This window comes from Pithys albifrons, chromosome 22 (assembly GCF_047495875.1).
Source record: "Pithys albifrons albifrons isolate INPA30051 chromosome 22, PitAlb_v1, whole genome shotgun sequence".
NCBI lineage: Eukaryota > Metazoa > Chordata > Aves > Passeriformes > Thamnophilidae > Pithys > Pithys albifrons.
In genome coordinates, this window is record NC_092479.1 from 2,000,239 (window position 1) to 2,012,258 (window position 12,020).

At 56.2% G+C, this 12,020-nt stretch overlaps 3 protein-coding genes across 3 annotated transcripts; all 3 read left to right on the forward strand.

The window, feature by feature from the left end:
* Nucleotides 1-2,958: 2,958 nt before the first annotated feature.
* On the forward strand, nt 2,959-5,140 carry C1QA (complement C1q A chain). Its single transcript, XM_071575692.1, has 3 exons — nt 2,959-3,107; nt 3,859-4,029; nt 4,160-5,140. Exons 2-3 carry the CDS (start codon nt 3,867-3,869, stop codon nt 4,726-4,728), a joined length of 732 nt encoding a protein of 243 aa, XP_071431793.1. The 5' UTR covers nt 2,959-3,107; nt 3,859-3,866; the 3' UTR covers nt 4,729-5,140.
* A 1,008-nt stretch (nt 5,141-6,148) lies between these two features.
* On the forward strand, nt 6,149-8,319 carry C1QC (complement C1q C chain). Its single transcript, XM_071575556.1, has 3 exons — nt 6,149-6,332; nt 6,951-7,140; nt 7,387-8,319. The coding sequence occupies exons 2-3, from the start codon at nt 6,960-6,962 to the stop codon at nt 7,941-7,943; spliced, it is 738 nt and encodes a 245-aa protein (XP_071431657.1). The 5' UTR covers nt 6,149-6,332; nt 6,951-6,959; the 3' UTR covers nt 7,944-8,319.
* A 941-nt stretch (nt 8,320-9,260) lies between these two features.
* Nucleotides 9,261-11,798, forward strand: C1QB (complement C1q B chain). The gene is given in 3 exon segments (XM_071575555.1): nt 9,261-9,431; nt 10,593-10,752; nt 11,078-11,798. Coding segments are annotated over 3 exon segments (906 nt in total). The 3' UTR covers nt 11,653-11,798.
* The last annotated feature ends 222 nt before the right edge of the window (nt 11,799-12,020 follow it).

Sequence of the window (12,020 nt, forward strand, 5' to 3'; positions counted from 1 at the left end):
TGTGACACCTGGGGCTCTAAAGGGCATCTACATCCTCTGGCTACTTCAGGTGCACCCACTCTACTCTGACTTGGGCTTAGCCCCATTCCTTGTCCCCTGGGGCTCCCCTGCATTCGCCTGGCCCCTTCTCCATGCTGGAGCCTGCCAGTGGTGGTGCTGCTGGATGGACACTGCTGAATCCACCTCAGCAGGGAGAACCTGGCAGGGCTGTACGACCCCTCGCACCTCCCACCATGGGGGTCCTTTCCTCACTGAGAAAAACCCCTCCCCCAGGTTCCGGGGGTGCCAAACTGCCCCCACCTCGGCGAAGGAGTGTTTGTGGCTGTGTGGAGGGAGGTCGATCATCCTGGTTCCCGACGTGCGATCGGCGGTGCTGGGGCAGGTGTGTCCGTGTGCTCACTCTGCCCCTGCACATCCTGCGGGACACCTGCGAACACACAGACCCCGAAGGGGTCTCCCCGTGCCTTCTCTGGGCAGAGGAGCAGGTGACACGGAGCACGGCTGAGGCAGCAGTGCCATCTCGTGGCGTGTCCCCTCGCTGCCGTGCCGGCAACCTTCGGCTCCCACTAACACCCGGTGGGAACGGCAAGGACGAGGGTGCCAGGTTGGAGGCATTGTTGGGCTGCCAGTTGTGGTCTGCAGGAGCTTCCCGGATGGCACCGCGCAGTGCTCATCCATGGGTCCTTGCAGTCGGCACCACTGGAGCCACGGACGCCAGTTTAAATGGCTTCCCACTCCAGAGGGCAGGGCTAAAAGGGATATTGGGAATAAATCCTTCCCTGTGAGGGTGGGGAGGCCCTGGCACAGATTTCCCAGAGAAGCTGTGGCTGTCCCATCCCTGGAAGTGTCCAAGGCCAGATTGGACGGGGCTTGGAGCAGCCTGGGATAGTGCAAGTTGTCCCTGCCCATGTCAGGGAATGGAACAAGATGAGCTTTAGGTCCCTTCCAACACAAACCAGCCTGTGATGTCCCAGCTGCAGATCTGGAGGAGGAGGAGGAGCAGATACTCAGGGGTTGTGAGAGGAAAGCTTGACTTCACCACAGCAACTCTGAAGGTCAAGTGAGTGGGTAAACACTGCCCAGGAGTCTGAAGGAACCAGAGCAGGGAACACCTGGACCAACACCAGCTTCCATGAGACACTGGAAACCCAAAAGCAGCGCCTATAATTCAGCATTTAAATGGGGTTAAAGGGACAGCAGGAGACAAAAGACACAGGAGCACAAGGACACTGCCATCAATCAATCCTGGATGAAATGATGGAGTGGTCTCATTTGGGCTGTATATTAGGAAAGGGCAACAGGGCAGAAATACAATTACTGTCCAGAAGCACCGTTTGGTGAAGGTAGGTCCTTTCAAACTCACCTGTCATCTTGTCTTGACACGGTTACAGGTCTGGTTGATAGAGGAACTCTACTGATAAAATAAAATTGCATTTCTTCTGGGCATCTGATTTATTATGGGATGACATTTTGATTAAAAATGTGTATTATATTACATTAAAAAGGCACCTTTTCAATGAATTAATGACCAGCTCAGTGGCAGATTGCCAGTGGCAATGGACTCAGGGTTGTTTTGGTCATTCCCTTTTTCAGCTGTTTTGGATGATGCAACACCTTACTTGGGACTGATAGAGGTGGCAAGAAGGGGGGAAAGGGGGACTTGTCAGCGCCTCTGGACTTTGGAGTCACCCTAATCCCAGGCCTGCTCACCACCTTCTTTCCTTGGACATCCTCTCCTGAGCCCCAGCTCCAGCCTGGGAACCCTATGCTGCTCTATCTGCCTCAGGGACCACAATGCCTCTTTCTCATGAAGGTCAGAGCAGCTGCCACAGGACACCTGAAAGGACACTCCGGGTGGGTATGGATCAGAAAGCCCCTCCTCACCACCCACTGTGTCCCCCATGGGATGTCCTGGCTGGTCCCCAGGATCCCAAGGATGCTCACCTGCTGGGATCATCGTGGAACCCTTCACTCCCTGACATTATGGGGCTTTGACACTGGTGGCATTTTGGGGCTTATTTCTAGCAGAGCTGAATGCACATCACTTGACTAATTCCTTGTGCTCTGTATTATGAGGTGTTGGTGTTTCATTTGTCCAGTCTCATGGGGCCATACAGCTCCTGGGGTTACCCAGATCTGTCTGGTTCAAGGCACAGCCTCTTGAAGGAGACTGGGAGCAATACTGGTGTCAGAGAGCCCCATCTTCTCCCACTCTACTACAGACACAAGGTCCCCAAAGCACTGAAGAGAGGGCAGTGGGAAGGAGATCATAGAATCATGGAATATCCTGAGTTGCAAGGGACCCACAAGGACCATTGAGTCCAGCCTCTGAGCCCTGCACAGGCACCCCAACAATCCCACCCTGTCCCTCAGAGCGTTGTCCAAATATTCCTTGAGCTCTGGCAGCCTCAGGGCTGTGCCCACTGCCCTGGGGAGCCTGTTCAGTGCCCACCACCCTCTGAGGGAAGAACATATTCCTAATATCCAACCCAAGTGCTCAAGGTCCTGCTGAGCCACACGAGCACTGACAATCCCTGCTTTATCAGGCTGCAGTGCCCAGGTGGGTATCTGGAGGGGTCAGTCCCCAGCAGCCACCATGACAAGGTTGAGTACCAGTGACAGACACACTCTGCCCATCACCCAGACCAGGAGCATTCAAGGGTTATCCCTGGGGCTCCCTGAGCATCCCTTGGCTGGCTGTGACACCTGGTGCTCACATCACCTGTCCCCTCCTGCAGGGGCAGAACTGTGGCATCACTCTGGGCAGCCTCTGGGCATCCTCCACTGTCCTGTAGCTTTGTGGCCAGTCCCCACCAGTCCCTGCTGTGGGAGCTGTGCTGCTGGGCCAGGGTGGGCACCCAGCAGTCCCGCACTCTTGCTGACCAAGCTGTTTTCAGCACAGCCAGAGTGGAGCACGGAAAGGGGAACAAGTTTCTTTCTTGTATAGAGAAAGTAAAACTTAGCACATCCCTTCCCCAACCAGGCAAACCACTGTGCATGCAAGCACATTCTCCCACCCTGCTTCTCTTCCTCCCTGCTCCCAGGGAAGAGCTTTCAGCAAACTGAGCTGCTGCTCACTCTGGTCTGTATTCACACCCTGCACCCAGGTAAGTCACCCCAAACAGCTGGGGACACACTCCTCATCTGCCACCACTCTCCTGACCTTGCTCCCTGGCCTCATTCTTTCTTCACTTTCCACCTCCACAAGGGTTTAAAATAGAAAAAGGGGGAGAAGACGATGCAGGGGTGGAGGGAGCTGCAAGAATCTGTCCTTGCTCCATGTGGTTGTGGATACCACTGGGCTTTGCAGGCTTGTCCCGGGCAGAGTACCTCAGGCTTGGGGATAGGTCTGTGTGCTCAGGACATCTCTCCTCCCAGCTCCATGTGTTGTAGGTTTGAATCCCATTTGCCTGTTTTCCCTTTCCTGTTTATCCCTGATGTGTCTCTGTGCATCCTTTCCTCCCTTGTGCTCTCCCACAGAAACACAGCCCTGTAGATCTGTGCCTCTCCCCCAAAACTGGAATAAACATCCTCTATGTGCATCGGTGGTGCCACCACCCATCCCCAAGACATGCAGCACAGGCTTTGTGCCATGTTCTACATCCTGGGCTTTCCAATCCCACAGCTCAGCCATGGATGTGCCAGAGATTTTCAGTGACATCAGTTATTTCAGATCACACAAGGAAACAGCCTCAGAATCCTTCCAGGAAGCTATTTCCACCATTGCATGTGGTGTTTGGTGATCTGTATTGGGCAGTGTGGTAGATCTGTGGATGCATCTGCTGAGAGCACTTGCACGTGTGTGTCCAAGGTCTGTGTGTTTGCCTCCATCCCCCACTCCCCACCCTGTGCTTGTAGGAGGCAGGATGCCACCTGGATTTTGGCTGGTGACCAGCACCCTGGCGGCAGTGCTGGGCATGGCCCTGCTGGAGGACGGAGTGTGCCGGGCACCAGATGGCAAGGATGGCTTCCCTGGAGTCCCTGGCCTCAATGGGAGGCCAGGACAGAAGGGTGACAGAGGAGACCCAGGTAAGGGAAACCCTGGGATGTCCAGCATGGGGAGCCTGGAAGTCTCTTGGTGGGAGCATCTTGGGCTGTGGGAGCAGCTTGGGAGATGCCAGATGTGCATGAAGTGCTCCTCTTCACCACCTCTCCCCAGGGAAACCAGCGCCAAGGACGGGCATCCAGGGACCCAAAGGGGATGCAGGTGAACCGGGACCTCCTGGCATTCCAGGGAACCGTGGCTCTCATGGCCTGCCTGGTCTCATCGGTTTCCCAGGGCAGCCAGGGCCCAAGGGGCACAAGGGCAGAGCTGGCAATATCTCGGAGCAGCCACGCCCTGCCTTCTCTGCCTCACGGAGGTCCCCAAGATCCACGGGCAGGACAGTGGTGTTTGACAACATCATCACCAACCAGGAGAACTCCTACAACCCCCAGACCGGGGAGTTCACCTGCCGCACCCCTGGGCTCTACTACTTTGCCTACCAGGTGGTCTCCAGTGGCGACCTGTGCCTGAGCATCACCAAGAACAGGGAGCGCATCGTCAGCTTCTGCAACACCAACAGCCATGGCATCCTGCAGCTGAACTCGGGCAGCAGCGTGCTGAGCCTGGCGGGGGGCGACCAGGTGTCCGTGACCACTGACCCTGCCCAGGGCAGCACAACCTATGGCAGCTCTGAGGCAGACAGCGTCTTCAGCGGCTTCATGCTCTTCCCACAGACAGGCTGACAGACCCTCAGGGCATCATGGGCTGTCTGTCTGCGTGGGTGTTCCCTCTATGGGTTGGGATGGTTTAATGCCATAGCACATGGGGATGGCCCAGACTGAGTGTCCAGATGGGTCCTGTGCTCCCACCAATGTCACAGCTGGCTGCAGGTCACCACCATAGCAGTCACCTCTGTGCTGAGCCTGCCCACTCTATCCTAGAGGCAGTGGACTCTCATCTCTTTCTCCTCCTGGGCTTTTAAACCCCACCCTGGAGGGTCCCAGTTGTCACCAGCTGTGGAACTTTGCTCCGGAGTGGGAAATCACTGCCTGCCACTGCTTCTGCTCCACTAACCACTGCAAATGCCTTCCTGGCACTGGGACACATTCTGTGACATCCTCCCCAACAGTATAAATAAAACCTGCTTTCACCACAGATCACTGAGTTTTCTTTTCTACTCATGCATCTTCCCCAAACCGTGAATATCCTGGACTCATTCCCAAGCTGTCCCGGGAAAGAAGCAATCCCACCTTGTCCCTGGCACTGCAAAGGGAGAACAGGAGGTAATAGAGTGTCCAATCAGAGTTGACATTTACTGAAAGGCATGAGAAAGCTCGGATTAGGCTATGTATGTCCTTCTCTGCTGAGCCCAAGGTAGCTGTCCTGCAAGGGAAAACCCAGGAGTAGATCATGTACCTAGCTCAAGTGACCCCTGTTTGTAACCAGACTCTCCCAGGAAGGTGAAAGGAAGCAATGGTCCTCCAGCCTTACAGCAAGGAGGGACAGGGGTATCAGGGTAATTGATGGAGTTGTGGGATGATGATGGTGGAGTTGTGAGGGTCTTGAGGTAAGATGAGTGGGAGGTATAATAAGCTGGGCAGGAATCAGGCAGCTGGGAAGCATCAGGGAAGACACACAGGTGCCATACCCTGGGAATGCTCCTCAGAGGAGCTGCTACACACACATTGGGCACTCAAATGTCACCATTCCTGGAGCAGCAAGAAGGCCAGGCCACTTGTGAAAAGCAACACCCTGATGAGGGATATTGGGGCCTCACCGAGTCCAGAACCCAGCAGTACTGGTGAAGCACAGGAAAAGGTGCAGGTCAGAAACTCTCAAGCAGACAACACTCTCCAGTCCCATTTAGGGATACAGCATCTTCCCTCAGAGCCAGGCCTTGCACCAGGCTTTCTGTGCCTCAGGCATCTCTATGGAGCTGGCCAGAGGCTCTGCTCCCCATGCTGCCCTTCCATTCAGAAACAAGTGAAGCAAGGGGGAAAGCAGGTGATTTGGGGAGGGCTAGGTGGCTTGGGATGGTTGTCACACATCTCTTGGTAGAGCTTTGTCCTCCCACTGTCCTCCCAGCCCTTCCTGTTGCAGTGGGATGAGTGCGGGTTTCACAGGACAGCCAAGAAAGTGCTCGCTCAGCAAAAACAATCAGGCAGAAGGATGTGAAACTTGGCTGGGGACAGTTACGGGTTCTGGGTCCCCAAGGGCCCTTTCCTAACTCTGACTTCCTCCGTGAGGGTGTCAGGGCACCATCCCCGCGTGCTGTGGTGGCAGGCACCAACTGCAGTGGCCAGAGGGACCAGCAGCACAGGGTCCCATCCCCTGCTCCCCACCAGAGGTAAGAGGAGCTGCAGGGCCCATGCATGGAGGATGGGCTGCAGGGGGCTGGGGGTCCAGCAGCATACGGCCCAATGCTGGAGCAGAGGAGAATGTGAGGAGGTCAATGTGAGAGGAGGAGGAGGAGGAGGAGGAGAAGGCACTGCCAGGCTGCACACAGTTCATTGAGGTGGGATGCACCAGCTGACAGGATTCATCCTGAGGGGCAGAGCCAGGACAGTGAGGCTGCTGCTGAAGGAGGGGTGAGATCAGCTGGGTCCAGGGAGCTTCAACCTCTGTGCAGTAGAGTGTGATAGTTCATGGTGGTGTGTGCATTACCAGGGGCTTGAGAGGGCTTGGAGCTGGCAATGTGTACCACAGACCTTATGGCTCCATCCAGACTGAAAGTCCAACCCATCTTTTGCCATCAGGGACTGCCCTGGGGTTGGTGATGGACACAGGGTTCATCTCCACAAATCCACCTCCCCACTGCCTGGCAGCTGGTATAGGTGGAAGACTGAGGGCACACCCATGGCAGCCAGGTGCTCCTGGAGCAGCCAGCCTCCTTTTCTCCTTGCCCTGGGAGCCACCCTGACATGGCCCCTCACTCCAGCACTTTCTTTCCCTTTCCTTATTACAGAACACCAAAATGGAGCTGAGACTCTGGGAGCAGCTCCATCTGGCTCTCACCCTCCTCCTCCTGAATCTGGGCTCTGCTGTGACTGGAGATGCCCCTCACAACTGCTATGGTGCTCCAGGCCTGCCAGGCATGCCGGGAATGCCGGGCAAGGATGGCCGGGATGGGCTGAAGGGAGCCAAAGGGGAGCCAGGTGAGTGAGGAGGAGGGAAACCACATTTGAGGAGGTTGCAGAGGGGGCATTGAGTCTGTCATGGCTGTCTGCCTTGTTTTGCAGGCTGGGGAGAGCATCCTCTGTGGTCAGGCTGGAGAGAGGCAACAGCATTCTCCCAAGTCGGGGGAGGGGGGGGGCGGAGGGAGGGGGGGGAGCTGGAGAAAAAGCCCCGCCCCGCATCCTGCCACTGCCACTGACTCCCTTTCACTTTCCACCACCCCACAGGTATCCCAGCTCCTCCTGCAACACGAGGGCCCAAGGGCATGAAAGGGGAACTAGGTAGCCCTGGGCTGCCAGGCAAGAAGGGTCCCAGTGGCCCTCCTGGTGCCCCTGGAGAACCTGGGATGATGGGTTTGGCTGGAGAGCCAGGAATGCCAGGCAGCTACAAGCAGAAGCACCAGTCAGCATTCTCAGTGACTAGGCAGACCAAGGAGCACCCCTTAAAGAATATCCCTGTGATTTTCAACCACGTCATCACCAACACCAACCATGACTATAACACCACCACGGGCAAGTTCACCTGCAGACTCCCTGGGCTCTACTACTTTGTCTTCCACACCTCACAGACAGCCAACCTCTGTGTCATCCTGCACAAGAACCAGAGGAGGATGGCCAGCTTCTGTGACCACAAGACCAACACCATGCAGGTCAGCTCGGGGGGGACCCTGCTCCGCCTGGCTGCTGAGGACCAGGTCTGGTTGGAAGTGAATGACTACAACGGCATGGTGGGCATCGCCAACTCCGACAGCGTCTTCTCAGGGTTCCTGCTCTTCCCAGACTAAAGGATCCCCAGGGCCCACCGCAGCACCCTGCCTGATACATCCTGCCCTGAACACATTGCTCATTGCCAAGCTGTTGCTGCTGCTCCCAGTTTCTCTGCAGGGTGAGAAGGCCCAGCAGCCAGACACAACCCCTCAGTCTGGGTACCGAGCACTGTCAGCCACTAAATGGGGCAGTAACAGACACATCTGCATCCATCTGTACCCAGAGTGATGGTGCCAAGTCCCCCATCCTGCTGGCACTGCCATGTGTATCCCCTTGATAACCCCACATTACCTCAAGGGTCTCTCTGCCTCTCTCCTCTCCCCAGCTGGGCTGCCCCAGGTTCAGCCATGATCTGGCTGTGGAAAGTGTCAATAAAACCTTCCCCCATGTGCCTGATGTAGTGTGTTGTTTCCTCCATGACTTACCTTTCTGCAGGTGGAGCCCAGTGGATGTGGTGTGCACATGTGCGTGTGTTTGACATCTGGACACCTGCAAGGCATCAGCAAGTCCCTGAGGCCTCACTGGCTCAGCCATGCTCAGCATCAGTGACATCACACACCATCCACAGTCTGGCCTTGCTTGGGGTGGGGGGTAGGAGCACTGGTTGCACTGCCTGCAGGAAGGGGATGGTTCCTGTGCCCCCACACAGCCCCCACCAAGGGGGGACCAAGAGTCCTCCAAGTAAGGCCCCTGATACTCCCTTTTCTCCAAAAGTGGATGCAATCCAGCTGCAAATGGGCACGGACCATGCAGCAAACCCCACTTACACACCACTGAGGGTGGGACATCCCTAGGGTCCCAGCCCTGCTTCGTGACCCAAACCAAAGATGTTCCTGGAGGCTGTGGATGCTGCAGAGCCCAACGAAACCCAGCAGGGTTTCCTCCTGGTGGCACACACTGTAGGGTGGAACAGGAGGGCACCTCCTCAGATGTCCTGTGCTTCACCTCTGCAAGGCAGCAGCAGAAAGCAGGGCTGGGAAAGCTTTTCCTACAAGGTAAATCACTCCCCTTGCACAACATTTAGGAGAGCCTGGGGCACGAATTCAAGGTGATGGATGCTGAAGCCCTGCAGCATCCCCTGGGCCTGCTGGAACCTCCCAGCAGAGCTGGGAATGTGCAGAGCAGCCAGGGGGAGGTTGGCTGAATGCACGCACATTCCTGCAGCACCGATGGATTACCCCAGACCTGTCTGGAGCTCACGTCCTGAGCAAGGAGGGGACACACACCTGAGCAGGACTCAGGGACTCTGCAGGACAGAGCTGTACTCAGGGGCACCCAGGGGCTGTTTGGGCATGGCTTGTTCTGCTGAGCTGACAACAGCATTTGTGGAGGATATGAAACTGTCACAGAAAAAAGGGTAGGAGCTAAAGATAAAAAAGGGATGTGTCCCAGATCCTTTCACAACAACCCTTGCAGCAAACTTCTGCTTCTTCTCACAGGCATTTCCAGGCAGGACGCTGGTGTGTCCCACTCCATCTCCCCACCCAAGCAACAAGGAGCTCAAGGTAAGAATAACACTGAGCCTCCAGCACCCCACAGAGGCAGGAGCACATGGAGAACCTGGCCCCAGCAGGGTGACAGTCATCTGCATCCGTAGCACTTCCCTGGGGCTTGTGGCAGAAGAGAGTGGTGGGGTTGCTGGGCTGGGGGTGGAGATCCCTGATGGGACCTCGACCCCTCTGGCTCTGCCAGGGAGAAAGGAGACATGAAAGGGGAGATAGCAAAGTCCCAGAGGAGTGATGAGGGACTGGCCACCAGTCTGAAATGTTCCCTGGGGGTGCCCTCCCGCTCTTGTCCTCTGGTGGACCTGGACTGGGAGCCTGTGGTTTGGTCGTTGTTTCTGCCACATTCAAATCAGAGCTGCTGCAGCTGGAGGATCCAATTCACCAACCTCTTGTCCTGCCAGTACCCAAATTTCAGTGCTGGGAAAGTCCACCTAAGGCCAGAGAGTATGGTTGGGGTGATGTGATATCCAGATACAGGCCCCAAATGCCCAAATGCTTATCCACATGCACCCAGAGCAGGAGCTGGGGGAAGGAGTTGAGCTGCAGGGTGCAGGGAGAGCAGAAGAAATGTGTGACCACAGGGACTGGAATCACAGATGACTGTCCCAGTAACACTGATTAGATATAGAAACATCTCTGGGATGGAGCAGCCATGTGGCAGGACATAGGGGAACCTGCCAAGTGTAGGGAGAGGTTTGGCATCTTGAAGGACTAACACTGTCCCTCAGACCTGGTGGAAGGCAAGAGCCATCCCCTTACAGATGATGAAAATGCCCTGGCTGGGGGAAGATTCTACCCTGAAGGTGTGGTCCTGAGATGGGACAGGGAATTTCTCCCCCAGGGGAGCAGCATGGTCAGGCTGGACATCAGACCTCTGGTATAACCTGTCCCAGATATTCATGTAGTTGAAGGTGTGGGGACTTGTGAACTGGGGATTTAAGACAGCAAGAGACTGACAAGCCCTGCCTTGCCCAAAGGGACTGGTCCTTCCCTCCAAGGCCAACAGGAGAGCAGATTTGGCTCTGCAGTAAGGTGTTTTCCCTTCCTGATCATATTACCCAGATGTTCCTCCAGCCACCATCTTTCAGAACAGCACAGAATGCCTTTCCCAAGCCCCCACCACCCAGGCAAGCCCCTCCACACCCTTCTGTGCCCATGCAGATGTGGATCGTGCAGGTGATGCTGATCTGCTTGGCTGGAGGGCAGCTTGCTAGTGCCACGCTCTGCAAGACCTACGGCACCATTCCAGGCATCCCAGGGTCACCAGGACAGCCTGGCAGCAATGGCAGAGATGGGGAGAATGGCCCAAAGGGCGAGCAAGGTAAGGAGGAGGCTGCAGGTGGGGAAGACAATGGTCTTGTGAATGCTGAGAGCAGAAAAAGGCAGTGTCAGGCACATGGTCCTGGGAAAGCAATCCATTTCCACCAGTTCTTTTGAGGTGCTGTCTGGTGGGGGTGATGCTCAGGGACAGAAGGGACCAGGAAGACAGGAGCACCTGGAGCAACCTGGGGAGGGAGGGTGTACAACAGCAAAGTGTGTCACAGCTGCCAGTTGGTGGGGTCTCCACTGACCCACACCCCAGGGCAGGTTTCCCTCCTTGGCCCCCCTCTGCAGACCTGTGGGTGACTCTTCCTCCTGCTTCCTAGGACTCCCTGGCCAGGCAGAGCATGAAGGAGACATCGGGCCGAAGGGAGACCCGGGAGCACCAGGGTACCCTGGGAAGGTCGGCCCCAGGGGCCCCCCGGGTGCAAAGGGTTTACCAGGTCTCACTGGATTACCTGGTCCTCCGGGGGACTCCGGTGACTACAAGGCCACCCTGAAGTCTGCCTTCTCCGCTTCCAGGAGCATCAGCTCCTACCCCCGCCGGGAGCAGCCCGTCCGCTTCGATCGCACCATCACTAACGAGAAGAGCGGCTACGAGAACCGCTACGGCCGCTTCATCTGCCGCGTCCCCGGCATCTACTACTTCACCTACCATGCCACCTCCAGGGGCAACCTGTGCCTCAATGTCAAAAAGGGCCGAGGTGGCAGCAGGGGTGAGAATGTGGTGACCTTCTGTGACTATGTGAACAACAGTTTCCAGGTCACCACGGGTGGAGTGGTCCTCAAGATGGCAATGAATGAGTCTGTCTGGCTGGAGCCAACGGAGAAGAACTCCCTGGTGGGGATCGAGGGGTCTGACAGCATCTTCTCTGGCTTCCTCATCTTCCCTGAGGCTTAGCCCACTGGAGGTGTCTCTGCAGCCCACCTCTACAGTCCCTGTAGGGCTGAGGCCTCCCCTGGAAATGACTCTTTGCTCCTGAATCAGTGCCCTAAGTGCACTGCTGCTGTTCTCACACATTAAATGATAGCTTTTTGCATTGTTGATCCCTTTCTGCCTAGGATTTGCCTTTCTCCCCTCCCATATAACATATAACCCAGGGCCTTGCTTCCCAGTTCCTTGGTGCAGCCCAGGCTCACTAGGATCTCATTACTGCTGAGCAGAGCCAGACAACTCATGCAGTTCCTGCAGCACACCAGGCTGAGTATCTCCTAGAGCCACCCAGAGAGTCCCAGCTCAGGGTTAGGAAAACATGGAGAGGCAGCCTG